This window comes from Lagenorhynchus albirostris, chromosome 15, assembly GCF_949774975.1.
Source record: "Lagenorhynchus albirostris chromosome 15, mLagAlb1.1, whole genome shotgun sequence".
NCBI classification, from domain to species: domain Eukaryota; kingdom Metazoa; phylum Chordata; class Mammalia; order Artiodactyla; family Delphinidae; genus Lagenorhynchus; species Lagenorhynchus albirostris.
Window position 1 is genome coordinate 86978327 of NC_083109.1, and position 25296 is coordinate 87003622.

The 25296-nt window shown below is 65.3% G+C and overlaps 2 protein-coding genes across 5 annotated transcripts; one reads left to right on the plus strand and one right to left on the minus strand.

Moving 5' to 3' along the window:
- The first annotated feature begins 286 nt into the window (after positions 1-286).
- On the plus strand, positions 287-8118 carry TMEM184A (transmembrane protein 184A). Of its 3 annotated transcripts, none has more exons than XM_060122266.1 (9): positions 287-524; positions 1076-1364; positions 3895-4060; positions 4569-4659; positions 4766-4841; positions 4950-5041; positions 5794-5963; positions 6435-6632; positions 6712-7339. In XM_060122266.1, the coding sequence occupies exons 2-9, from the start codon at positions 1155-1157 to the stop codon at positions 6807-6809; spliced, it is 1101 nt and encodes a 366-aa protein (XP_059978249.1). In that variant the 5' UTR covers positions 287-524; positions 1076-1154; the 3' UTR covers positions 6810-7339. The 3 variants fall into 3 exon arrangements, with proteins under 3 accessions (XP_059978249.1, XP_059978248.1, XP_059978247.1); XM_060122265.1 differs by lacking the exon at positions 6712-7339 and adding an exon at positions 7346-8118 and having other exon boundaries at positions 293-524; positions 1155-1364; XM_060122264.1 differs by lacking the exon at positions 6712-7339 and adding an exon at positions 7346-8118 and having other exon boundaries at positions 294-524.
- Positions 8119-10685: 2567 nt separating this feature from the next.
- MAFK (MAF bZIP transcription factor K) lies at positions 10686-22106 on the minus strand. Of its 2 annotated transcripts, none has more exons than XM_060124140.1 (3): positions 21965-22106; positions 14057-14136; positions 10686-13221 (listed from the first exon to the last, which is right to left on the minus strand). In XM_060124140.1, the coding sequence occupies exons 2-3, from the start codon at positions 14090-14092 to the stop codon at positions 12787-12789; spliced, it is 471 nt and encodes a 156-aa protein (XP_059980123.1). In that variant the 5' UTR covers positions 14093-14136; positions 21965-22106; the 3' UTR covers positions 10686-12786. The 2 variants fall into 2 exon arrangements, with proteins under 2 accessions (XP_059980123.1, XP_059980124.1); XM_060124141.1 differs by lacking the exon at positions 21965-22106 and adding an exon at positions 14787-15964.
- Positions 22107-25296: the final 3190 nt, after the last annotated feature.

A 25296-nucleotide genomic window follows, 5' to 3' on the forward strand; every position in this document is an offset into this window, starting at 1 on the left:
CCGAGGGGAAATTCTCATAATAAATTTACCCGTTTCAGAGGGGCACTTAATATACCCTCGATGTCATGCCACCTCTGTTTCCTTCCAGAACTTTCATCACCCCAGCTGGAAGCCCGTACCCATTACGCACACAGACCCCTCCCCCAGCTCAGGCCCGGGCAGCAGCTGCCTGGCCTTCTGGCGCAGGCAGGTGAGGGCACCTGGCGCAGGAGGGTTCCTGGGAGCCAGCTGCCTTGAGCAAACAGCCGGGGGAGGGATAGAGTGTCAAAGGGGGAGGGGACAGCCCTCCACTCCTCCCCTCGGCCCAGCACCTCCCCGCAGCCGGAGGCTCGGAGGCTCGGGTGGGCCGCCGGGAGTGGAGTGCCGGCCGCCTGTCCCCAGGCCTGGCCCAGCCTCCGGAAGGCAGCCTGGTCCCAGCCCCGCGGGGGCCGCCCGTGGGGGCCATGTGGCCACACAAATGACCAGCCAGGCTTCCCTGGAGGCCGGGCCTCCCAGGACTGGCCCAGGAGCTTCCTGCCTGAGAGGTAGGTGCCGGACCCTGTGACCAGGTCTGGAGGGAGGGGGGAGGCGCCCGGCACCCCGGTGGGTTACGAGCAGCTGAGGGACAGGGCGCCCAGGGCTAGCAAGCGGGCTTGGGGTGGCCGGGGGCCCTGGCCGAGCTGGGCACCAGACGCTCGGGCAAGCCCTGTGGGTGCAGGGCGCCTCCCCACCCCGTCTGGCCTGCTTCCCGGACTCCACCCCTGGTAGGCAGGGCACCAGGGGCCCCCCGACTTTCTCAGATGTCTTTGGCCCCTGAAAAGCAGGCTCCCCACAAGCCCGGGACACCAGAGGTGGGGACCGATCGCCCCGGGACACAGTCAGGCAGCTGGTGTCTGCAGCCAGGTGGCTGACCCCAGGGAAGAGGGCGCCCAGGCCCGGGCCTTGGACCTGGGTCTCTGCACACAGAGGGCTGCCCAGAGCCCAGGCAAGAGGGCAGGAGGGTCGGACCGGAACTCCCCCGGGAGGGACGGTGGCCGAGCCCAGCATGCCCGCTCAGCACAGCCTCGCCGTCCCTGCCCACTCTCTCCCCCCACAGGCACTGGGGCTGCTTCCGGCGTCTGCGTGCACCTTGGCCCTCCCTCCTCCCCCGTCTGTGTCCTCCCTCGCCTCTGCAGATGACTAATGCCTCAGGGCTCCTGGGAGACCCCCTGATGTGGGCAACCGGGCCGCAGTCCAGCCCCCCGCTGGCCGTGCCCACCGGGCTGCAGGTGGACCGCGTGGGGAACAGCTCCCAGGGCACCTCCCAGCTCTTCCTCACCACGGCGCTGGCCCGCGGCATCTCGGGCGTCTTTGTGTGGACCGCCCTGGTGCTCACCGGCCACCAGGTGAGCCCTCCCCTGCGCGCTCCCTTGGGAACCACTCTCCGTGAGCCACAGCTCAGCCTGGCCCTGGCCGGCCCTACTGGGGCTGTGGGTCCACGAGCGCAATGGCCTGGGTGCAGACCTCGGAGGGCTTCGGGCCAGAGGGGCAGCGCCCAGGGGCTCGCGGAGGCAGCATCGGGCCAGGGGAGGGGGCAGGGGAGGGAGAGATCTGGGCCCGAAGGTGGGTGGCCTCTTCCAGGCAGAGGGAAGAGCTCCAGCCAGGTGCCGGGCCCTTCCCCCGGGGCATTTCGTCGGCCCCTCAGCCTGGTCACTGAGGTCAGCAGTACTGTCCCCTTTCACGGATGAGAAGACTGAGGCTGGGAGAGGCTGGGGTCTTTCCTAGGCTCACGTAGCCCGGAGCAGAAAGGTCCTTCCCCTCCAGAGGTGCGGCATCCCCGGGAAAGCTGGTGAGGCTGGGACGTGGCTCTGTAAGGAGTGAGACCAGGCTCTGGGGGTGGAAGCAGGGTCAGAGCTTGGCTGGAGGGGCCCAGAGCTGGGGAGATGCAGCGGTGCCAGGCCTGGCAGCGAGAGCCAGGGGGCGGGTGACAGGAGGTGGCGCCCGAGTGCAGGGCTGGGCAGAGGGGTCCCGAGCATCTCAGGCAGCGGAGGGTCTCGGGAGCCCAGGACTGCGCCAGAGAGACACGAGCAGAGCTGGGAGGGAGAGGGCTGCCTGGGCAGAGGCACCCGGGACCTGTAGGAGGGGCCTCCGGCATCATGTGGGAGTTTGGCTTTCAGCCCGGGGGTGCTGGAGCCAGGGGAGGCTGTCGTTGCGGGGAGCTGAGAGCAGAGCTGCTGGCATGACTTGGCTGGCATTGTCATAGGGACTGGGTTGGAGAGGTGAGCCAGGAGACTGGCTGGCAGGGAGTCAGGTGGCCAGAGGCCTCCGAGGCAGGGCGGTACCCTCTCAGTGAGAGCTGCCTGCTGTGTGGTGCGTGTCCAGGTGTGGCCTCAAATAACCAGAATATAGGGGGGACACGGCAAATGTATTAGTGGGCCGGGTGCAGCTGAGCGCAGCCGGAAGAGGTTGGGGCCATCCGGGAGGCCTTCCTGGAGGAGGCAGCATTTGCCCTGAGTCTTACCAAGCTGCCCTGGAGCATCTGGACAGGTAGACCGGACAGGAGGGTGGTGCATTTGCCTCTGCAGGGAAGCCATGCCTTCCTCCCTGGTGGCAGAATGGCTTTCGGTCTGGTGTCGGCTGTGATTTGTGGGACAAGGAGCAGTAAGGGGGATGGGCACCCAACGCCCTGGGTCCGGGCCAGTTCCAGCCACAGTCTGGGCCTTGGCTTGGTCCTGTCTCCTGCCCTGACCTTTTGTAATCCTGGGTGCCAGCTGGGCACGTGTGCTTGGAGCCCAGCGTCCTGGGGCCCCACGGCCTGGACAGTGCTGATGGAGACCCCATGGGTGGTACTTCCCGCCCCCCTCCCCGCCCCCACCCGCACTCCCATGGAGGAGTCCCACCCTCCCCACCCATCCAGAGCTCAATGGGACAGAGAGACTGGACCCTCACTCTAAAGACGGGGAACCAAGGACAGAGAGAACAGCGGCTTGCCAAGGCCCTCAGCCAGGCAGTGCCAGCCCAGGAGCAGAAGTCCATCTCCTGATAGCCGCTCAGGCCGTGCCCTCCCGCCGCACCAGCTGGGGAGGGAGTGGCTGATAAGGAGCCTGACTGACGCCAGGCTGCCCCCGCCACTCCCCGTGCTGGGCCCTGAGAAGCTGGGTCTCTGCACACAGCCTGCCCTCTGCCTGCCCTCTCTCCACCTCCTCTCATGGCACCTCTTCCGGGAAGCCTCCCAGAGTTGCTTGGGACTACAGCCAGCTACCTGTTTGCCTGGCTCCCCGGGGCCTCTTCCTTCCAAAGACCCTGTCACTGTTTTTTTTTGTCCTCGTAGAAAATGTGGACCATCTAAGAAGGTATACAGATGAACATGAGAACCACCCATCTTTTCCTTTTGTCCAGGGATGTCGTTCCCTTCATTTTTACCCTGCTTTTTCACACACCTGGGTCCTGCTCAGGTTGTCATCCTGATGTGACCGATTGCGTTCTGTCGGAGCGTCTCCCCACGCTGGCGACTCGGGGCTGCAGGGCAGCCCTCTGCGCGGCTGCATCTCGGTCACGGGCCCCACCGCCGCGCTCAGCCTCGTGTGCGTCCCTACCGTGAACGTCCTTGAACGCAAATCCTACTTTTGTTTCTGAATAAATCTGTTCCGTGGGATAAATCCCTAGAAAGGGTCCAAGGGTATCAGCCCTTTGAATGCCTCCGTGTCAAAATGCCAAACTGCTCCCCAGACCAGTCATGCCCACGAGGGGGCCGTGACTGCCGCCCGTGCCCCGCCCCCGGGGAAATCCTCGTTGAATGAATGAATGAATGGGCGCGTGAGTGAATGCACGTTCCCAGCGCAGAGTCCGCTAAGGGCAGGGCCCAGGGAGGTCCGCCTTGCTTCCTCCCGCGTGGCGGCGGGGGGCCGTGTCCCCAGGCCTGCCTTGCCCCCCCAGATCTACCTGCACCTGCGCTCCTACACCGTCCCCGACGAGCAGCGCTACATCATCCGCCTGCTCTTCATCGTCCCCATCTACGCCTTCGACTCCTGGCTCAGCCTTCTCCTCCTGGGGGGCCACCAGCACTACGTCTACTTTGACTCCGTGCGGGATTGCTACGAAGGTGAGCACAGCTAGCTCCCCGGGCCCCAGAGTGGCCCCAAGCTGGGCTGGCAGGGGGAGCCGAGTGAGGGGCTCCCAGGCGCCTGCACTCCCCCCGCCTGCCCCGGGGCGCCCCACCCTCCAGGCCTGAGTCTGGCTTAGCGAGGCCCCTGCAGGACAGTCGGGATTAGTGGTGCTCACGATACAAGACTCCCAGGCTCCCAAGCGGGGGGCGAGACTGCAGCTGGGCCTGCCCAGAGCCTGGGGGTGGAATGGAACGGGCCCTAGATGGGGTGGGGGGCGTCAGAGCTGCCGTGACTGCTGCAGGCCCCACCCCCGCCAGGGATGGCATGTGGTCCCAGAACCCCGCCGGGAGCCCCCGTGAGGAGTGGGTCCTGCTGTGCGAGCTGAACCCCAGCTGTCTTCTGGGCAATGGGCGCCAAGCAGTTCTGAGCGGCCAGGGAGCCTTCGTGCAGGCCGGGTGCCCTCGTGGACCGCCCGGGCTCACTGCCGACACCCCTGTCCTGCAGCCTTTGTCATTTACAGCTTCCTGAGCCTCTGTTTCCAGTACCTGGGGGGTGAGAGTGGCATCATGGCTGAGATTCGGGGAAAACCCATCCGGTGAGCATCTCCCCAGAGCCCGCCGGGCACCCCTACGCCCAGGGTGGGCAGCCAGGCCAGTCTGGGGTGTGTCCTCGGACACACCTCAGGGACTCCCTCACCCCAGGCCCAGCTGCTTCTACGGCACCTGCTGCCTTCGGGGCATGTCCTACTCCATCGGGTTTCTGCGCTTCTGTAAGCAGGTGAGTGCCCGGCCCTTCCCAGCCGCCCCCTGACCGCCCCTGACCGCCCAGTGTGCTGGGGGTCCTCGGCCCCTCCCCCGTCCCCTCACTCTCCTCCCCCACCCGCAGGCCACACTGCAGTTCTGCATTGTGAAGCCCATCATGGCCTTGGTCACCATCATCCTGCAGGCGTTCGGCAAATACCACGACGGGGACTTCAAGTGAGGCCAGGCTGGCGCCCGGGCAGGGAGGGGGTGGGCGGGCCCGGCCTGGGGGGCACAGGGGAGGTAGGCAGGGCTCAGCAGAGGGCTCAGCAGGGGCCAAATCCCCTCCCCCTCCTCCTCCTGGGAAAGGGCCGGGGGCAAGGCCGTGGCAAACAGACCCTTGTCACACACGTGCCCTGGGGACTCCGGGGCTTCGCGGCCCAGGCAGCGATGGGCTCCTTCCCCGGCGCTACCCCGCAGCAGGGCCACTGGAGGGCGAGCGTGGGTTTAAGGGCGCTCGGGCCCAGAGAGCCAAGCTCTGCGCTGGCCCGTGCCCCTGCCCTGGGTCCACACGAACTCCTCACGCGCACGCGCACGCACGCTCACACACATGCACATGTGCAGACACACGTGCTCTCACATGGGAACACACAATGAGCATGTGCACATGCTCATACAGCTGACATGCACACGAAGCGCCCACGCACAATGGTGGGTCCACGACGTGGGGGCCGTTCCCGTGCCTGGGAGGGTAGAGAGGGGAGGGGCAGCAGGGCTCCTGCCCGGAAGGAGGCAGGACCTGGAGACGACTCCCTGCAACCAGCTCCTCTGCCGCTCCCCTAGGGCGCCATCTGCAGGCCCTGGAGGGAGGGTCCAGGTCTGAGCCACTGCCGGGGCCCAGGCTGGGGGCCCATGGCGCAGCTGGCAGGGTGAGGAGGGCATGGGGCCGCGGGCCCACCCTCACCACCGGCCCCGGCTCTGGCCCCCAGCATCCACAGCGGTTACCTCTACGTCACCCTCATCTACAACGCCTCCGTGAGCCTGGCCCTCTACGCCCTGTTCCTCTTCTACTTCGCCACCAGGGAGCTCCTGCGGCCCTTTGAGCCCGTCCTCAAGTTCCTCACCATCAAGGCCGTCATCTTCCTCTCTTTCTGGCAGGGTGGGTGGGGCTCCTGAGGCAGGGGCTGGAGCCCAGAGAGATGCCCCAGCTGTAGCCGGCTCAGCAGGCGGCCCTCTCAGTGGGAGGCCACCAAGCCCCCGGCACGGGGAGATGGTGGGCTCCCCACCCGGCAGGTCTGGCCCAATGTGTGGGGAGGAGGCCATGCGGGGGGCGATGGAGCCTTGTCCTCAGCGGGCCCTGGGCCAGGCTCTGGGCACCGCCAGATCCCACTTCTCAGGGGACGGTGAGGCGTGGGGCCAGGGAGAGGTCAGGACAGGCGCTCAGGGAGTTCTTGGACGTCCGCTGTGCCAAGGCCCCGGCTTTGGAGGCTCCCAGCCCCTCTGGACCTCAGACCCTGCGGACCGCCGCCAAGCCCATGAGGCCGGCCTCAGGGGGACTCCCGGCTGGGGGTGGCTGCAGTCCAGTCTCCTGTCCGGGGCAGGCACCTGAGTGGCCATCCCCGTCCCCCAGGGATGCTTCTGGCCATCCTGGAGCGGTGTGGGGTCATCCCTGAGGCCCAGATCATCGATGGGAGCAGTGTGCGGGCCGGCACGGTAGCCGCCGGCTACCAGAACCTCATTATCTGCATCGAGATGCTCTTTGCCTCCATCGCCCTGCGCTACGCCTTCACCTGCCAGGTGTACTCGGAGAAGAAGGAGCGCTCGCCAGGTAGCCGGGGCCCCGCCAGCGCCATGTCTCTGTCCCCCGTCTTGCCCACGGGCCCTGGGAATGTCGACTTGATGGGCAGGGAGATGGCCCCACGGAGGACCCAAGCTCCAGACAGGCGCCTCACCGGCACGTGGTCCAGGGGAAGAGCCCAGGCAGGCCGGCGGGCAGGCGGGCTGAACTCTGAGTGAGATGGGCTGGACCTGATGTTTGGGCCCCCAAGGGGCCCTCGGTGATCGGGGGTTGGCGCAGCGCCTGAGCCTGGGGGCTCCGGCAACCATACCCAGGTGCCTGGACCAGCCTGACCAGAGAGGCCAAGGCTGGCTGGTGCTGGTGTCCCTAAAGAATGGCCCGTTTGGGTAGGGGTGGCCTGAGCCTGGACCGCTCAGCCTGGAGTGGCCGAGGGTGTGAAGGGTTCACACCAGGGCGGAGAGAGGATGGGGGCCAGCTCACGGCGGTCTCTCTCTGCCACCTCTGGCAGGGGGTCTGGGCTGGGACGGCCCCAGTGCTGGGCTAGGGTGGAGAAGTTGGGCTGGGATTCTGGGGTCCTAGGAGTCACCCTCTGCTGGCCGAAGCCAGGGCCTGGAGATGCAGGAGCCCTGGCCCGGGCAGCCCCAAGGCTGGTGGGGAACAGGGTCAGGTCCTGGGGTCCGGGTGCACGGGGGAAGATGATGGGGCGCAGGGAGCACCCCAGCCCACCCGCTGCCTGTCGCCAGCCCCCACGGCGCCCATGCAGAGCATCTCCAGCGGCCTCAAGGAGACCGTGAGCCCGCAGGACATCGTGCAGGACGCCATCCACAACTTCTCGCCCGCCTACCAGCAGTACACGCAGCAGGCCACACACGAGGCCCCGGGACCCGGCCAGGGCAGGGACCCCTTGCCCAGCACCCACCCTGGCATAGATGTTGGCTCCAGCAGGGGCAGGAAGAGCCGCAACATGGAGAAGAGGATGCTGATCCCCGCGGAGGAGCTGTAGGGGCCCCGGGGTCAGCAGCCGCCTCCAGGCCGCTGGGAAAGGAGGACAGGGCCCCTCACCCACCGACCGTCTTGCCAAAGGTCAGGCCTCTCCTAGGAGCCTCCTGCTAGGCCCGTGGAGCCCACTGCCCATCCCACCTCTGGCCAGTGGAGCAGGTCGCTTGGTAGCCCTGCCAGGCGCCCCGGGGCCGCACCATCGCCTGGTGGGCCCTCGGCCTCAGAAGAGGGCACCTGAGCCTACCTGACAAGCCCAGGGACCTGCCGGGCTCACCTGGCCATCGGTTCGGGTGGCCTCCCTGGATGGACAGCTCCCGGGCAGGGCTGGGCAGCCCGGAGCTGCGGGCCTTACAGGCAGGAGGGCTCCACACTGAGTGCAGGAGGCGGGGTGGGCCCGTGGAGGAAGGGCCGGTGTGGCTGTGGGGCGTCTGGGAGGGGCTGGGGCCACGGGTGGAGGGCTCCGGCTTCCCGGTGAACTACGCTTATTTATGCATAAGCAGCCTGGGTTTTCTAGTGACTCTAGCGGCCTGTGTTCCTGCAGGGTCAGTGCTCTAATGAATGGACCCCAGCGAGGCGGACAGATGAGACCCATCGTGCGAAGTCCGGGTGCAGCGGGGAGGGCCCCCGTCCACTCTGGGGCTGCGGGCCACAGTAGCAGCTCAGAGCAGGCAGGCAACGAGCTCAGACTAGAGCGGGATGGCCCGCCCCGCCGTGCGCACGGCTGCGCGGCCCGGAGCCTTGGCTTCCCCAGTTCAAGGCCCTGTGCCGGCCCTGCTCGGGCGCTGGTGCCCGGGAGCCTGGGGCCCAGGAGGCGGGGCAGGACGGGGAGTGAGGGGGGGCCCTGGCCGTCGGGCCCCGCGTGGGGAGGGGGCGGCAGCGGGCTGTGAGCCTTGGTCCGTCAGTGTGTCTGGGGCGCTCAGTGGGGGGAGGCGGGAGCCGGGGAAAGGTGTGGGGGTGGTGCGCCCGCGGGCAGGCGTGCAGAGCTGGCAGCGCTGCGGCAGGAAGGCCTGGGCACCACCCAGCCACGACCTCCCACACCTCCCGGCCGCCGGCTCCCACGTCACCCAGGGAGAGAGGGAAAGGCACCGAGGGTCTCAGAGAGACTGAGCAGGGCAGGAACCAGCATACGGTTTCCAGGGCAGAGTGGGGTCACCCCTGTCCCCCTGTTCCCTGGGCCTGGGGCACGGGACTCAAGGCCAGCGGCCTCTCCCAGGGCCCAGCCCGGCTGCCTGATAAGATAGGCCGGCCTCCTCCCTGCCGCCAGCTGGGAGGCCCCCCATCTGCCTTACCGCGCCCTCTGCGGCTGGCAGGCCCGGCTCGGGCCCCCACGTAGGACAGCTGGTTTGCGAGTGGCCACGGGGCCCCCAGAGACCCGCTGACCATGAGGGAGGTTTTCTGGAGGCTGCGGGGCAGAGGCCCTGCGGTGAGCCAGGGGAGGCGGTGCTGCCCCAGGGCCCCCGTCTGGAGGGGCCCTGCTCTGGGGCCTGAGTTGCCCAAGGCTGTGTACCCAGAGGGCATGTGGGCCAGGGCCGCCTTCTGGAGACCCCGACACAGCGTGCGGTCCTGGGCTGCTCTCAGGCGGGCCTGGCGCTCTGGGAGCACCCACCGTGTGCCAAGGGCCGGGCCAGCACTGTCGCACGCGCGGTCCTCACGGCGGCCCCGGGCGGGTGGCCGAGGCCCAGGGAGGTGGAACCACTTGCCTGCGGTCACGGGGCTGGCAAGAGGGGCTGCTTGCCCACCGGTCCCAGCTCCACAGGCCCCTCTGCCCGTGGCCAGGCGCTTCCGACATAACAAAGTCAAGCAGTGAGGATGACACACCTGCAGGTGGGACAGAGCCTCAGAGCAGGTCAGAGGGGCTGCCGGCCTCACGGGCCTGGCCCTGCTGACGGGGAAGCATGGGTGCTCCGAGGGGACCGCGGGCCACCTCTCCATCTCTGACGAAAACCCGGTTCCCGATTCCAGGCCGCACTGCGTGGGGCCAGGGGTGGCCACGGAGGCCGGCTGTCTCACCCACGTGCTCTGGCCTCGGTGTTCTCACCTGTGAAATGGCCCTAGCGGTCCACGCCGCAGGGTGGCGGCCCCCAGAGCAGCTGGGCGGCCTGGAGGCAGGAACCCTTTAACAACCTCCCTGGAGCCCAGCGCCGGGCGGGGTCTGTGACTCCCCAGCCTGCAGCCAGAGGCTGCTGCCAGCTCTGGTCTCAGGGACACACCCAGGGGGCTCCCGGGAGCAGCAGGCTGGGGTGCGGGCTCTCCCGGGGCTGCTACGGGGGTCTGCTCAGCTGGGGGAAGACAGCGACCGCACCCTGCCGAGCGCCTCCATCCCCGCACCTGATTCCGCAGAAGGGAGCTCGGGGGCTGGCGGGGAAGGAGCCGGCGGAGGCCACACGGAAGCTGGGGGTGGGGCTCAGGCCCAGCGGCTGGCGCTGAAGCACAGTCCCTTGGTTACGAGGTGCCACCCCAGTCAGCCCGGCGGGGGGGGGGGGGGGCGGGAGGGCTGCCCGTGTTCAGAAACCCCAACGAGCAGCAGATCTCCTGGCAAGCTTGACCCTCCTTCAGAGGCCAAGGCCAAGTGCTGACCCACCTGACCCTCCAAGGTCAGGGGGGTAAGGAGGGGGCAGCATCCCGAGGACAGGGCGCCCGCTCCCCCGCCAGCAGGCCCAGTTGGCCAGGCCCCCGGCTCTGGCTTTCAGGGGAGTCTGCTTACTGGCTTTGCCCTCGGCCCCAGGCAGACCCCATCTCTCCCACCCACTGAGAGCTCACCTTAGAGCCCCCGCCAAGAGAGCCGCCCTGGGAAGGGGGGCCGCGTCCACCGACAGGGGCTCCTCGTCAGGGCAGTAGGGGCCTTGGGAACTCCACCCACCACCTAGGAAGGGAGCCCGCCTGCCTCCACCTGCCTGACCCTCCACGCACAGCCCCGGAGACCCACTCCCAAGCAGCATCTGACGGTGACCCCACCCCCGGGGGGGCTCCAGCCACGGGGGCCGGAATGGGGGGCGGCGCAGGCAGCGGTCCACAGCGCCCCCCCCGGGCCAGGGAAGGGTTAGGGTTGGCCCAAAGCGCCAACTGTGCAGCAAGACAACGTGAAACCAGAAAACTCTTTATTGAAAGGTACAAAAGCGTCACGGCGGAGAGGTACAGCAATAAATTAGGCGTGGCCGGGAGGGGACGGCGGGCGCGGGCCGCACGCCACACCACAGGGCCACGACAGAGGGGCTCTTCTCAATAATTTATACCATGATGAAAGCAGCACAAAAATAAATATTGAAATGAAACTGCGAGAGGCCAGAGGTGCGGGAAACAGGAGCGGGGCTAGGCAGGGCCCTGTCGCCGGGGGAGCGAGCCGGAAGCACGGGGGACGGGAAACCAGCCCCCCCCGGCCAGGGGGCTGGGCCTGTTTTCTTAAATTAAAACATCCATATATTAAAACTGTGACAATGAAATTTCAACGCTCTGAGAGGAGGGGGAGGGATCACGCTGGTCTCCCAGGCCTGTCCCGGGGAGTGGAGGCTGCGGGATCGGGTGCTCGGAGAGCCCGGGCCGCCCGCCCTCCCCGCGGGGCACCCGGCTGGGGCGCGGCCCAAGGGCAGCGGTGGGGGGCGAGAGCGGCCAACTTAAGAAGCCAGGCGCGGGCGGTGGTCCCGCTCCCACCCACACTCCCAGGCAGCTCTGCCCTAGAGAGGCTTACAGTATCAAATAGGAAGAAAAGGTATGAAAATCTGTACGATAAAATGTGTATATAATTTTATATATATATATACTTTTCTCTCTTTTAAATATCCCCGTGGTCCTTACTGATATCCAATGTGGATTACCTACCATGGCTATGGTATCAACAGCTTCTTTACACACCGGCCGTGGTTCCGGAAGGACCCAGACGCCCCAGACCCCGCGCCCTCTCCCAGGACAGGGGCACGCTTTCTGGCTGTAGCCCTTGGGGCCCTCCCCCTCCCCCCACTCCTCCCGGGACGGCTGGCACCCTGCGCGGGGGCTTGCTGAATGGTGGGAGGCAAGCCAAGAGGAATCCACGAGCTGGGGCCCAGGGCTTCTGGCCTGTGGTGGGCTCGGGGCTCGCCGCCCACCCCTCGGCCCCGGCATCTTCCCAGGTGGGGCAGGAAGGGGCGGCCCCTGCCTAGCCACGCGGGAAGCCCCGCAGCGGCTCTCTGGGAAAGGACACCCCAGCAAAGGCCCCCCAGTCATCAGTGGCTCCGAGCGCCAGAAAGGAAGAGCGGGTGAAGGGTCCAGGCGATGATTAAGCACCAAGGTTGCAGAGTCCCCGTGTCCTCTGCCGACACACCGGCCGAGCACTCCCGGCAGCTGGTCCTTGCCACCTTTCCAGCCCAGCGCCGCCCCCATCATCACCTCCCCCCACCGTCCACACGCCTCTTTCTCCAACCCCACCCTTCTCCCTGCTCTCACCTCCTCCAGCAGCAGGACCCACGGGCAGGACCACGGGCGCCGCTGCCCAGCTCCGTGGCCCGTGCCTGAGGCTGCCGCCGCCGCCTTCACACCTGTTCCACACGGAACACAGGGCTCCGCCCCCCCGGCCAGGCGGCTGCTGCTCCGCGACGGGGACCTGCCCTAGGTCACCCAGCAGAGGGGAAAGCCCAAGGTCACCCGAGCCCCATTAACGAGCTGCCCCCGAGGTCCCCGGCGCTACCGGCACACTGACGGGAGGACGGGTACACGCGCACATGCGCTTGCACGCACTCGTGTGTACAGGCTCGCACGCGCTCTCATGCACATGCAGCCCTTCCTCCACCCACTCACGGGGCACAGGATCCCGGGTGTTCGGACCCCTTGGGGCACGGTTCCTCCTGGGGCACCCAGGGCGGTGAGGGGGTCCTGCACCAGCCGGGGGGCCGAGCGGGGGACGGACGCGCTGCTCGTGGGAGGGGCGGAAGACGTCTGGGCCGCGAACCTCCCAAGGACCTTCCCTCCACACATCCCAACTCCCCCAGCGCAAGACAGAGCCCCGGAAACGGCCCTGAGCGAGGCGGCAGGGCCCGGGGGAAGGCGGGCCGCGTGGGCGCGTGCGTGTGCGGAGCGGGTGGCACTCAGGCCCCCGGGAACCTACTCTTTTCCAGCCCCGGCCCGAGCCCGGCACAGGTCCGCGATCTGACTCCGGCGTTAAGGGGTCCGCTCCCCGTGGGGCCCTCGACCAGCACCCCGCGCCCCCCGCCGCGCACTAGGAGGCGGCCGAGAAGGGCACGGAGGCGGAGGCGAGCTCGGCGGACTTGACGATGGTGATGACGCTGGTGGTGGCCACCCTGGTGGGCGTGACGGGGCCGCGGGCCACGGTGCGGGCGAAGGTCTGCAGGGCCTCGTACTTGGAGCGCAGGGCGTCCAGCTCGAGCCTCATGCTGCTGTTCTCGCGGGCCAGCTTCTCCACCTCCCGCTGCAGCTCCAGCCGCTGGCGCTCCAGCTCCTCCTTCTGGGTCACGCGCTTGATGCGGCAGCTGGCCGCGTAGCCGCGGTTCTTGAGCGTGCGGCGCCGCTGCTTCAGGCGGACCACCTCCTCCTTGGTGAGGCCGCGCAGATGCTGGTTCAGCTCCCGCACCGACATGGACACCAGCTCATCGTCGCCGAGCACCGGGGCGTTCTCGCCCACCTCCTTCTTGACCTGTGGGGCCGCAGCTCGTGGTCGGGGCGGGGACCGGAACACATGCCACGGGCGCCAGGGCTCAGCCCCTTTCCCCTCTGCGCCCCAGGCCGGCCCGGCCTCCACCCCGGAACGGGGACGGGCGCCGCGGGGTCGCCTGGCATCGTGCACGCGGTACGGGGCAGGGTGTCCCCTGAGGGGGGCCGTCGGCCATGCCCGGCCGAGAGCCGGTCGCCCTCTGTCGCCCAAACCCCACGAGGCCGCGGCCCGGCTGTGCTGCCCCGGGACTCTCCAGTGCCTGGTGCGGAGCTGGCGGCAACCCCTCCCTCTGCACCCGTCAGGCCCGTTAGGTCCCGCCAAGGCCGGTGGGACAAGGCTACGTGGACCCAGCGGGACCCCAGGAGGCGCCTGGAAGGGCACAGCCCACAGACGCACAGAGAGCTGACTCCGGCCAGATCCAGCTCTGCTCCTAAGCAGGGAAACGGCCAGCCCCAGGGAGGCAGCGCCTGGCGCGGACCCACGGCACCAGGCTCGGAGCTGCAGCACCCGCTCACGGGCACCCCACCAGGGGCTCTGCGGAACCAGACGCCACCCTGCCCACGTCCGGGGCTGGGCTGGCAAGTACGTCTTGGCCGGCAGGCACCCACCCCTCCACCCCCAGACGCCAGGGCCGGCGTCTCCCGAAGCCACAGCCTGCGACTCTAGCATCACTTCTCCCAAAGGTACTTCCTCCAGCCCACGGCCCCTCCCCACGCCCGGTGACAGGCTTCCTTCCTCAACTCTAGGGCGGTCCTGGGACAGGGGCTTCGGGGGCCGGGAGGGACCTTCCCGGGCCTGTGCCCATCCCCCCCCTTACCTTCAACGCCTTGTTCGCTTTGGGATTAGTCGTCATAACCTGGGTACAGTCACCCGGACAGAACCGCTTGGAAATGGTAACTGAAAATCACAGAGCACAGAAGCGAATGCGATGAGTTCCTGACTGGGCACAGGTGACCCAAAGCAGGGACGACCCCCTGCAGGGATGCCCCGAGGAGGCTCAGCTCCCCGCTCTGCACTGTCCAGTCACAGCACCCTGCAAGCAGGGGCATCCTGGTGGCCCTGGGCCGCTGCCCAGGGGGCCCGGGAGGACACCTGCCCACACCCCCAACTCCAGCAGCGGCCCGAGAGCGGCCTGCGCGCACCTTGTCTGGGGCCTGGCAGCCACGGCTGTCCCACGCTGCCCCCGCCCGCTGGGCCTGGGCCATGAGCGCCAGTGCCGCGGGCTGGCACCGGGCAGAAGCAGCGGCTGCTTCCTGCTCCGCCTCTGGCCCCGAGCTAGACGTCTGCACCTGTGGCAGGACGCCATGTTCAGGGGTCCAAGCGCGCCGTAGCAAAGCCCCCTCCCGAAAGGCCACACCTAGCCCCTGTGAATCGCCACTGGCCCCAGGGACAGCCCCTGCCCCGGCAAGACCCCATCACTCTGGGCCCACCTGGCCCCCCGAGAGGCCAGGTGGGGAGCCCCTGGCTTGCTGAGCTCACCGTAATTACGGGTTGGGGGGAGCCCCGTGCCCGCCCTGGCCGGGCCCCACCCTCCCCAACAGACCTACCTCCGCCAAGGGCACTGCAGCTGTGACATCACCACCTTCACCTAGGCTGCCCCACAGCCATGACCTGAGGCCCAGAGCGTGGGCGGGGGCTCCCTACGCCAGCCAGCCTGCGACCAGGGACCTCCAGAGCTCACTGACCGTCTGGCGGGAGCCGTCTCTGCCGCCCGCCAGCCCCGGCCGCCCGCCCCACCCTTCTCGTTTTTCGCGTCTGCATTGTGTCACACATTCTAATCATTCATGAAAAAGCCAGCCAAAGCATCCCAAGCATGATTCCCCTCTGATAGTTGCCATGGCGACCTTGGGAAGTAGCCAACCCCCCATGGTCGTCATGGAAACAGAGAAGCCCACAGCAACAATGGCTTGGGGCAGGCCGAGCAGACAGCGCAGGCTGTGGGGCAGCAAGCAGGCCCCTCATGCCTACGGCTGGGCGAGGCATGGGGAGGACCGGCCCGACTCGCTGGTGCGCCATGTCTCCAGCTTACAGGGTCGGGGTCTGCCCCCCGCGTTCCGAACCGGATGAGGTGAACTGAGCAGAGAGAACGGCAGAGAAACACCAAGGAGGGCCTTGGGGCCAGAGATGGAGCCACAGCAAAGCCTCCATCTCAAGGTGAGGGAGACCTGGGGACGGCCTTCTCCCGCAGCCCTGAGACCCTCGCTGTAGCACTGCCTGGGCCCTCCACCCACCCACCCTGCCTCCGCGGCCCGCCACCCTTCACCACCAGAGGGTCTCAGCACCCAGGCCTCTGGACCCCTGGTCGGCCCCGGCAGCACAGCCACTCTCCCGGGCGCTGGTGCGGGAGAGCAGGACGGCAGCAAGGCCAGTGTGGCCTCCGGGGGGAGCCGTGCCCCTCTGTTCTCCTCGCAGCTACATGTGTGCTCGAGACAGACATGCAGCCGCTCCTGGGGCAATCCTAGTAGGGAAGTAAGAGCTGCTTCCTGACTGTGGCTTGACCTCTGGCATCTGGGGGGACCCAAGAGTGCCCCACGGGCCGCCCCTCCCTCCGGTGCAGGGGTCAACGCTGGGCTGGAGAAGCCACTAGGAGGGCTGGTGGGCCAGGCGGCTGGGAGGCCATGAGAAACTTCTCCAGGACGAGCGGCTATCATTCCAGCTCGCTCTCAGCACGCCAGGGCATAGCTGGGCGGTGAGTCACCAGCTGTTTACAGAGCTGGGCTCACATTCCCACAGACTGAGGCCCCGCCCACCCACCCGGACCAGCTCCCACCCGGTGGGAAAAGGAAGGGCGGTGGGGGGGGCCTCCGCTCGGACCCTGAGCAGACCCTCAGTAACGTACTGGGCTGGCCAGGACCCGGGCACCTTCAGGGCAGGGACGCCTCCTCTGGGGACCTGCCCACCGTGACATTGCCTGGTGGGTCGCCCATTCCCAGGATGTGCATAGGCCTGGGCCTCAGCACCCCGTGGGCTCGGCCCCCTGCCCTCTGCACAGGTCCCACGAGCGTTAGGCGCCCTTGTCCACCAGGTCAAGGTCGCCCAGGCAGACCCTCAGGCTACGTCCACCAGCTCTGAGCCCACCTCGTCCACCACCTGGGCTACTGGGGCCCAGGACCACGGGTGAGGAGCCCCGGCAGAGACGGGAGAGAGGGGTCCGGCTGGGGTCCCAGCCGGGGTCTGACCTCAGGGACCTTTCCTCAGTTCTCAGACCTTCTGTGTCCAAGCAGATGGCGCGAATGCGTGTAAATATGGAGCCGAGGGGCTGGTCTCCCTCTGGGGGTGATGAAGCAGACCCCCTTCTCTCTGTGGGTCTCGATCTTCCCTTCTGAAAAATGAGGGGATCAGAACCAAGGGCCCCAGTGCCAAATGTCCTCAGCTGGGCCACGCAGGTGACGCCGTGAGAGACACTCCGGCCGAGGGCCGCACTCTCAACCCCCCGGGCTGCAGGGCCTGTACCAGCAACCCGGCCCTGCGGAAAGGTGGCAAGTCTGGGGCGGGAGCAGACACCCACCGCCCTGCTCAGCATCATGACCCCCACTGCCTTGGCTTCCGCCCCCTCCTCAGGGACCTGCTCCTCCCGGCCCGGTGCCTGCCCAAGGGGCTCACACCAAAGTCAGGCCCAGGGGCAGAGGGCCCTTCCGCAGACTCGGCACAGGGACAGGAGCGGCACGGTTACTCGCCTCTCGCCCAACACCCAAAACACACAAAGTATCGACCTCACGTCACTTCTGACTTCAGAAAAACAACAGCTCGCTCTTGGAAAGAGGTTCGGAGAAGAGTTTTGTAGGTGTGAAGAAGAGTTTATAAAACACCTGATTTTGAAACAACTGCCCTAAAAGGGTATTTGTGAACCACGGAACATCAGGCAACCTCATGGGCCAGCAGAGCTCACACAGGACGAACTGCTTTCTGGGACTCGGCTGGAACCGGCTGGGGTGGGAGACAGCAGCTGGGCATGGGCAGGGGCGCCCAGCGCCGCCGCATCGGAGCCTGGTCACCCCACACGTCTTTTCAACAGCCCCGTACAAGGAAGGACGCCCGGGCACTGCCGCCAAGTAACAGAACCTGGCGACACACGTGCAGAGAGCCCTTGGGCTCGTCCTGATGGGGTCACCCCAGAAGCTCGGTGGCCAGCGCTGGGCTGGGAGCCCGGATGGCGGGGCTGCCCTCCGCTCGCCCCCTCCCCAAGCCCTGAAGGAGCTGTTGGGCCAGACAGCGTGCAGCCAGCACTTCTACCCCAGAACACCTTCCAGGCGACCGTCAGCCTAACTAAGGCTGGTTTTCAACCCAAAGCTGGAAACTCCATTCTCACGTACAGCTGAACACGGAAGAGGGCTTCCTCTCCAGAAAAAGGGAACCCCAGCAGACTGGATGGAGGCAATTCAGGTGACCGCGTGGTCTGGAGGGCCTTCGGGGGCTGGGGCGTCCCTCCCCTTCCGGGCCCATTAGCAACAGGGCAGGGCAGGGCAGGGCGGCCAGGTCTGACAGTTCAGGATTGCTCTTCCGGAAGGCAGGTGGGCCTGGGCCAGGACCACTTCTTACCTTCCCTCTCACAAACCCCTTCCTCGGTTGTGACCTAGCTCCTGAGGTGACTCACAGCCTGGCCGTCCCCCGTGTGCTCCGGCCCTCGAGGGGCTGGGCCGGGGTCCAGGGCCCGGGGGACATTTTCTCCATCAGGGGAGCCAGTGGCTGACAGGAGCACTGACCCACCCGAACAGCCCCGGGTTTGAATTACCTAGGAGCAAGGGAGGTTCTAGAGTTTCAGATTCGCGCCTAGACTGGACGACTAGCCTGCCTGCCCAGATCGTGAGCCTACGCGTGAGAAGCCGCGTCTCTGATACCGAGCAGGGTGGGCCCTCGACACACTGCTCCTGTCCGGCCCGTGCCCATGCCCCTCAGCCCAAGACAAGCGGACGGAGCAGCCCTGCCATTCCCAGGCCTCGAGGGTGTCAGGTCAGAGGAGGGGGAGGAGGAGGGAGGGCAGGTTCCCACTCCCGCAGCCGAGAGCGAACCCCAAAGCCAGAAGCCACCGTGCTGCGGCGGCCCCCGCTCTGGCCGCACTGCGGGCACCCATCTCCCAGACAAGCACACATCGACTCATCCCACGAACAAACGAGCTGAAAGACAGGTCCCAGGACCAGAAGGGCTCCCACCGCCCAGCCCCAGCTCCGCAAGATGGGGTGTGTGTCCTGCCGCACCTCTACGCGCACCCCACCAGCCCGGCCTGCACCCAGCCTCCAGGCTGGCCCTGGCTGGCCGCCCTCCGGCAAGACGTGACTGTCTGCCTGCCTCGGAGGACGTCTGGTCACCTTGCCTTTGCAGCCCGAGGAAGCTGTGTCATCCTGGCTACGTCCAGAGGTGACTCAGGCAGCTGCCAGGCTGACAGCAGGCGGACCGCCGCCCCGCACCCGCCACGCCCCGTGCCCCTCTGCTCCTGCCACGGAGCTTCAGGCCAGGCCCTGATCCCCTCAAGCCCCCGGGGGGTCCCCTTCTGGCTTCTGCTCTCCCCCAGCCCAGCTGTGCCATGCAGGGCTCCAACCAGCCCAACCTCCAAGTCCAGCCAGGGATGCCTGCACGGGCCCCGGAGGCTCACCCTCTCTCCACACCTGCCCTCCTCCTGGGTCTCCAGCTCAGGTGACGATGGCCCCCCAGGCCTCACCCCTCCTTCCATGCCCACCTGCTAGGCTTGGCCTGCATCACCCTGGAGATGCTCTGGCCCTGCAGCACCGCCTGGGCCCAGGCCCCCTGCGTCTCGTCTGTATTCCTATCTCGGTCCCTCAAATGCAGCCCCTCCAAGCAGGCAGAGGGAGCCCCCCTGGGCAGAGTCCCTCCTGAGCCCGCCTCTCTCCTGACCACCTGTTGCCATGCCAGCCCCCCCAAATCTGTGCTGGGTACCCTCCCACTTCTGAGTCCCCTGCCCTCCCCTCCCCCAACCCTGGCATCACCAGAAAGACTCCCCTGCCTTCCCTGTGGTTAGGTGGGTGCCCCCTCCTGAGCACACGTCGAGGGCTGAGCCCAAGACCTGGTCCTTCCGTCCAAGCCCTGCCTCCCTCGCTGGATGGAGAGCAGCGGACCCTCCTACCTACCTGCTCCCCCCACTCCTGGCAGGTGAGAGGTCTGCTGCATAAGCAAGTGTGTGAGCACTGCACTGAAGGGAGGGGGCCTGGGGCAGCTTCCACCCCGTCTCCTCTCTGCCCCCTGGCCCAGGGCACCCAGACAGGCAGCGCAGAAAGGCAGGCAGGTGCTGCACAGACCCCGGACACGGGACCCCGCCCCACAGGCCGGCGAGGAGGCTCAGGGCTCAGTTGCCTCACATAAAATGGAGTGTGTGTGTGTGTGTGTGTGTGTGTGTGTGTGTGTGTGTGTGTGTGTGTGTGTGTGTGTGTGTGTGTGTGTGTGTGTGTGTGTGTGTGTGTGTGTGTGTGTGTGTGTGTGTGTGTGTGTGTGTGTGTGTGTACTGAGACCACACAGGTTCATCTCTACCTGCTCTAGAATCCTACAATTTTAAGATGACACTTTCAATTTCCTGAGACTGTAAGAAAGAGGAAACATGACGAGTCTGTGACTTATGAAAAGCAAAAGTAAACAGCGGAGCAATGCATCTTCCATTAGCAGAGAACAGGGGGCGGGGAGCAGAGGGGAGGGTGAGTCACTGTTTACTGCTCTGAGGAGCGGCCACACAGAGGACGCTCCCAGCTGGCCGGGGCTCCATTTCCCGTGTGGACTGGACCCGACATCCAGAAAGTCCATCCAGAAACCTTTAGACTCGGGAACAGCCAGGACACGGGCAGGAATTCTAGGTTGCCTGAGATTGTAAACAAACTCCGCAGCGACGGCAGAGCCAGAGAGTGAAAGAATGCACCGCGGGGGACAAAGAATGGTCCGGAAAACGACCTGGCTCCGAGGCAGCCTCAGCTGCAGGGCTGGAAAAAGGGCTGGGACGCAGCAAGCCCCGGAGCCGACTTCCCCAGTAGCCTCGATTCAACTCCCATTTTTAGCAACCACCTTGAAAGTGAGCGATGCTGAACTTGGAAGCCAGCCCTTAAAGGCCAGCTATGCTCGAGCACAAGAGGCAAAGGCGCTCTGGGGAGAAGCCTCACTTGTGGTTCTGAGTTAATAAATGTTTTATTTTGGAAGAGCGAGAGGTCTAGCTTTAAGTCATAAAAGCAGACACCCTCTACCGAGCTCAGACTCAAACATTCCTACTGGACCCAGGGAGAGAAGTTCTCCGAAAGGTGTCAACCATCCAGGATGCAACAAGCTGCAGGTGTGCCCCACCCACGGCACAGCCCACCTTCAGCTTCCCAGGCCCCCCCCCCCACCGCTTAGACAAATGCTTTTTTAAAAAGCGCCATCCCCCTGAAGACATGAGGCTTCGAGACCGGGCTCCAGAGACAGCACACACGGCACACGGCCGTACGTCATTAAGACACCTGTGCAGCAACCGCTGTGCGGGAAAACCTCGCCAATGCCAATAAAGGGGCAAGGGGAGGGCAGTGGGGCCGCCAAGCCACACTGCGGGGGAGCCGCTGATCTGTCACTATGGGCTGGGTGTGGGCACGCGAGTCGCGGGAGCTCCCCGAGTGAGGCCAGGCACCTGGCAAGGGGCTGATGAGTGCTGGTCAACTCTGAATGAACTGTTAGGGGGAAGAGCTCACTTCTGCCTGGGCTACCAGGGCCGTGGGGAAGGTAAACAAGAGCGTAATCATTAACACACGAAAGAGATCAGGGGACTTCCAGCAACCCGAACCGAGTGCTCCGGGAATGTGGGCAGAATGTGGGCAAGTGCCGCTTGGGTGAAGACTCCAGGACACGTGGCGCGTGAGGATACTACAACGGGAGACAGGAGACGGAGGGCAAAGCGATGTGCTTTTCCAACGCAGACCCGGGGCCATAGCCCAACACTTCCCTCCCTCCCGGGTTCCGGAGAAGGTGTGTGGAAGCAGGCAGACTACTGACACATCGCCTGTGTCCTGAACTCGGAAAAGGCACCGAAGGACCCGCATTTCCAGTGAGAAGGGATGGAGACACCCCATTCACAGAGGAGAAAAATGAGCCGCGAGCCATGGGGTTCGGGAAGTGACGCGTTCGCCGTCCCCCTCCCCACCCCAAGCTCCCACACCGAGGCCTCCCTCCGTGAGCCCCGGCAGGTCGGCTGCTCGGACCGCGACCCGGTCGGCGAGGCCCCTTCTCTTCGCCCTGGCCACCCTCGGCGCGGCGGGGACCCGGGCGCGGGCAGCGCAGGCCGGGCCTGAGCGCCGCCGGGGCGGGACCGCGCGGCCGAGCCGGGCAGCGCCCAGGTGCGCGAGGCCCGAGTCGCCCCGGTCGCCACGCGCTCCCCGGCACGTGGCCCCCGCTTCCCCCGGAGCTTATCTCCGGGGCCTGAGAGCAAAACAGGTGGGGCGAGCCGGGAGGGGGCACCGGGCCCGCCGGAACGCCGCGCTCCCCACTCGGCCCTCTCCCGGCCCGCCCTGCGCCCGCCGCCTCCGGGCACGGGGTTGGGGTCCGGGGTCGGGGGCGCGCTCCCCTCCCCAGAAGGAAGGCCCCCAGCCCGCGCGGCGCGCTCGGGACGGGATACCTGACGGCAGGTGCGCCGGCCGGGTCGGAGTCCCAGGGTCCGGCCCAATTTGGTCACGGGTCTGAGGGGGCCGTGACTCAGCGGCTGGCGCCCCCCGCCCGGTCCCCTGGCCCCAGGCCCCTGGCCCAGCCCTGCCCGGCAGATCCTCACCTGGCGTCGCGCGGGGGGCGCGGGCGCGCGGCGGCTCCTCGCGGGCACGCGCTCTCCTCGCGCTCACGCTCACTCTCGCGCTCCCCGTCGGCCACCGCCTCCGCCGCGCGCTCCGGCTCGGACTTCGCGAAGAACAACAAGTCCCCCCCGCCGCCCACCGCCCGCCGCCAGCCCGCCCGCCCGGCTCCCCAGCATCTGACACCGCTTCCGGGATCGGCGTCGGCGCGCGTCACGCCGCACCGCCCACCGCGCGCACCGCCCCCGCCCACCCGCCGCGCGCGCGCCAGCGCCCCGCCCACCCGAGGCACCGCCCGCCGCCGCGCGCCGACGCCCCGCCCCAAGGTTCCTACCACCCAGAGGCTCCGCCCCCGCGCCCACCTGTGCAAGGCGGGCGGGCGGTACCTATGACCGCAGGTGCAGCGCGCGCTGCGTGGTGGCGGCCCTGGCGTGCCCTGCGCCCCACACGTGGCGGCAGTCGTCCCCACACGTCGAACCGAGCCGGGAGCACCCCCATTCTCCCTCGAGCTCGCCCTCTCTCAGCTTGGGGGAAGGGCAGGCTCCTGTTTGGACTCCACATTCGTATTCTCCAGTTGGCCTCCCCTAACCCTAACCCTGAACACCCCACCGCCCACCCCCGCGCATCCCTTAGCCTCACCAGGGCCCTCGGAGACCCCGCCCTCCCCAGGAGTGATCGCAGCGGAAGCCCGTGTCTGGGGACGGTCCAGTGGTCTTATCACAAGAGGAGATGGGTCCAGGGACACACACACCTCCCTGTCTGTGGGGTAGGCCGGCCCCACAAATGAGGAAAGGGCACCTGGCGTCCCCTCCTGATAGGCGCCCCTATCTTTCTTTTGATTTCCCGTCTTGACCAAGATGTGCGTAAAGAGAACTACTTCTCTTCTATTGGAAAGAGAACAACATAAAATGGTGATAAATGGCTTCAACCCATAACCTCTATGTCTAGGGGTCCAAGACCCTTGGAACAGTGCCCACCTAAGGCCCAGCTGATGGTTGCCATGGGAAAACAGACCCTGCAGGTTCTGCAAAGGCAGAACCAGGATGCTTCCCCAGCCTCAGGTCAGGGCCACCCCAGGAGAGGAGAGCCTCCGCGTGCTGCAGATGGAGGACAAAGCTGGGGAGGTGACCCGTCCAGTCACACGGCCTGGCCCACTACCCCCTCCCCAGCACTTGGATGGGAGGCCAAGCCCCTGGACGGTTTCTGGATCCTTCTCAGAAATAATAATGAGGCCACAAGTCTGAGTTCTGAGTAGAGAACAGGGAAAAATGCCAAGGCTCTGGGAGAGGGGGGCAGGCCTCCCACCATCTCAGGCCGCTCAGGGAACGGGAGAAAGTGCTGAGAGGTTTGCAGTCGGTACCACGGGTGGGCTTCCTTCTGAGTGACCTGCTCTGCTGGGGCGCCCTGGCCTCGTGGGGCAGCCAGGCCCACTGGAGTTTGCTGCCGGCCTCAACAGGAACAGCTACCAATAAACACAGCGGCAGCAGCAGCAGCCCATCTCTCCAGGATGTTTTCAGAGCCGGAATTTGAAAGGTGTTTCCCCTTCCCTTAGCCCACACCCTCTGTCCTCAGAGGCTGTTGCTTTGTGGCCCTCTCAGCAGGACACCACAGTGAGTGATCAGTGTAACTGACTCTCTCCTCACTGTTCTCATTTCCCTAACTGGACCGCAGTCTCTTCATGTAACCTTTGGTTACTAAGAGCACTGTCTAAATGGTCTCATCAACACCATGAAAGCAGGGCCTGGAGAGGCTGCATCAGGTGGACCTGGGAGAGAGAGATCACACCTGTGCTGGAGCCGTTCGCATCGGTTCACTTCTGGGTCTTAGTTTCCTCGACTGTAAAATGGGCTTGGTAAACAAACTTATTTACGAAACAGAAACAGACTCACAGACTTAGAGAAGGAACTTATGGTTACGGGGGTGGGGGGCGGGGGGGCGTCGGGGAAGGAGCTGGGGAGGGAATGATTGGGACCTTGGGATTGACGTGTACACACTGCTATATTTAAAATAGATAACCAGGGGCTTCCCAGGTGGCACAGTGGTTGAGAGTCCGCCTGCCGATGCAGGGGACATGGGTTTGATCCCTGGTCTGGAAGATCCCACATGCCGCGGAGCAACTAAGCCGGTGAGCCACAAGTACTGAGCCTGTGCTCTAGAGCCCGCGAGCCACAACTACTGAGCCTGTGCCACAACTACTGGAGCTCGCGCGCCTCGAGCTTGTGCTCCGCAATGAGAAGCCACTCCAATGAGAAGCCTGTGCACCACAACGAAGAGTAGCCCCCGCTCATCGCAACTAGAGAAAGCCCGCGTGCAGCAACAAAGACCCAACACAGCCAAAAATAAAGTAAATTTTAAAAAATGTATTAAAAAATAAAATAAAATAGATAACCAGGGACTTCTGTGGTGGTCCAGTGGTTAAGACTCTGTGCTCCCAATGCAGGGTGCCTGGATTCAATCCCTGGTCAGGGAACTAGATCCTGCATGCTGCAACTAAGGTCCAGCACAGCCAACTAAATAAATATTCTGAAAAATAAAACAGATAACCAACAGGGACCTACTGTACAGCACATGGAACTCCGCTCAGTACTCTGTAATAACCTAAATGGGAAGAGAATTTGAAAAAAGGATACATGTGTATGTATAACTGAATCACTTTTCTGTACACCTGAAACCAACACAACATTGTTAATCAACTCTACTTACTCTGAGGCTTCCCTGGTGGAGCAGTGGTTAAGAATCCGCCTGCCAATTTAGGGGACACGGGTTTGATCCCTGGTCCAGGAAAATCTCACATGCCGTGGAGCAACTAAGCCCTTGCGCCACAACTACTGAGCCTGCACTCTAGAGTCCATGAGCTACAACTACTGAGCCAATGCGCCACAACTACTGAAGCCCACACGCCTAGAGCCTGTGCTCTGCAACGAAGAGCAGGCCCCTCTCACCACAACTAGAGAAAGCCCGTGCACAGCAACGAACACCCAACGCAGCCAAAAATAAGTAAATAAATAAAAATAAATAAATAAACTCTACTTACTTCAATACAAAATAAAAAAATTTTTTTAATAAATACAAAAATAAAATGGGCTTGATAAAATGAAATGAAGATGGGCTTTTTAAATAAATGATGTTGAGACAACATGATAACCATTTAGTAAAACATAAAGTTGGGTCCACGGTTTACCCACACGGTACAGCAGTATTATACATTTTGAATGGATCAAAGAATTAACATTTTTAAAAAGAAACCATGAAATGATGAAAAGGTTCTGGAAATGGATGGTGGTGGTTGCACAACAATGCGAATATACTTGATGCC

Bases quoted from the DNA above. Each gene is read 5' to 3' on its own strand.
- TMEM184A (XM_060122265.1), top strand. From the start codon at position 1,155: ATGACTAATGCCTCAGGGCTCCTGGGAGACCCCCTGATGTGGGCAACC. The intron at 4,842-4,949 runs GTGAGTGCCCGG...CCCCACCCGCAG, and splicing joins TTCTGCGCTTCTGTAAGCAG to GCCACACTGCAGTTCTGCAT. The intron at 5,964-6,434 runs GTGGGTGGGGCT...CCCGTCCCCCAG, and splicing joins CTTCCTCTCTTTCTGGCAGG to GGATGCTTCTGGCCATCCTG.
- MAFK (XM_060124140.1), bottom strand. From the start codon at position 14,092: ATGACGACTAATCCCAAAGCGAACAAGGCGTTGAAG. The intron at 13,222-14,056 runs GTAAGGGGGGGG...GCGGCCCCACAG, and splicing joins AAGCGAACAAGGCGTTGAAG to GTCAAGAAGGAGGTGGGCGA.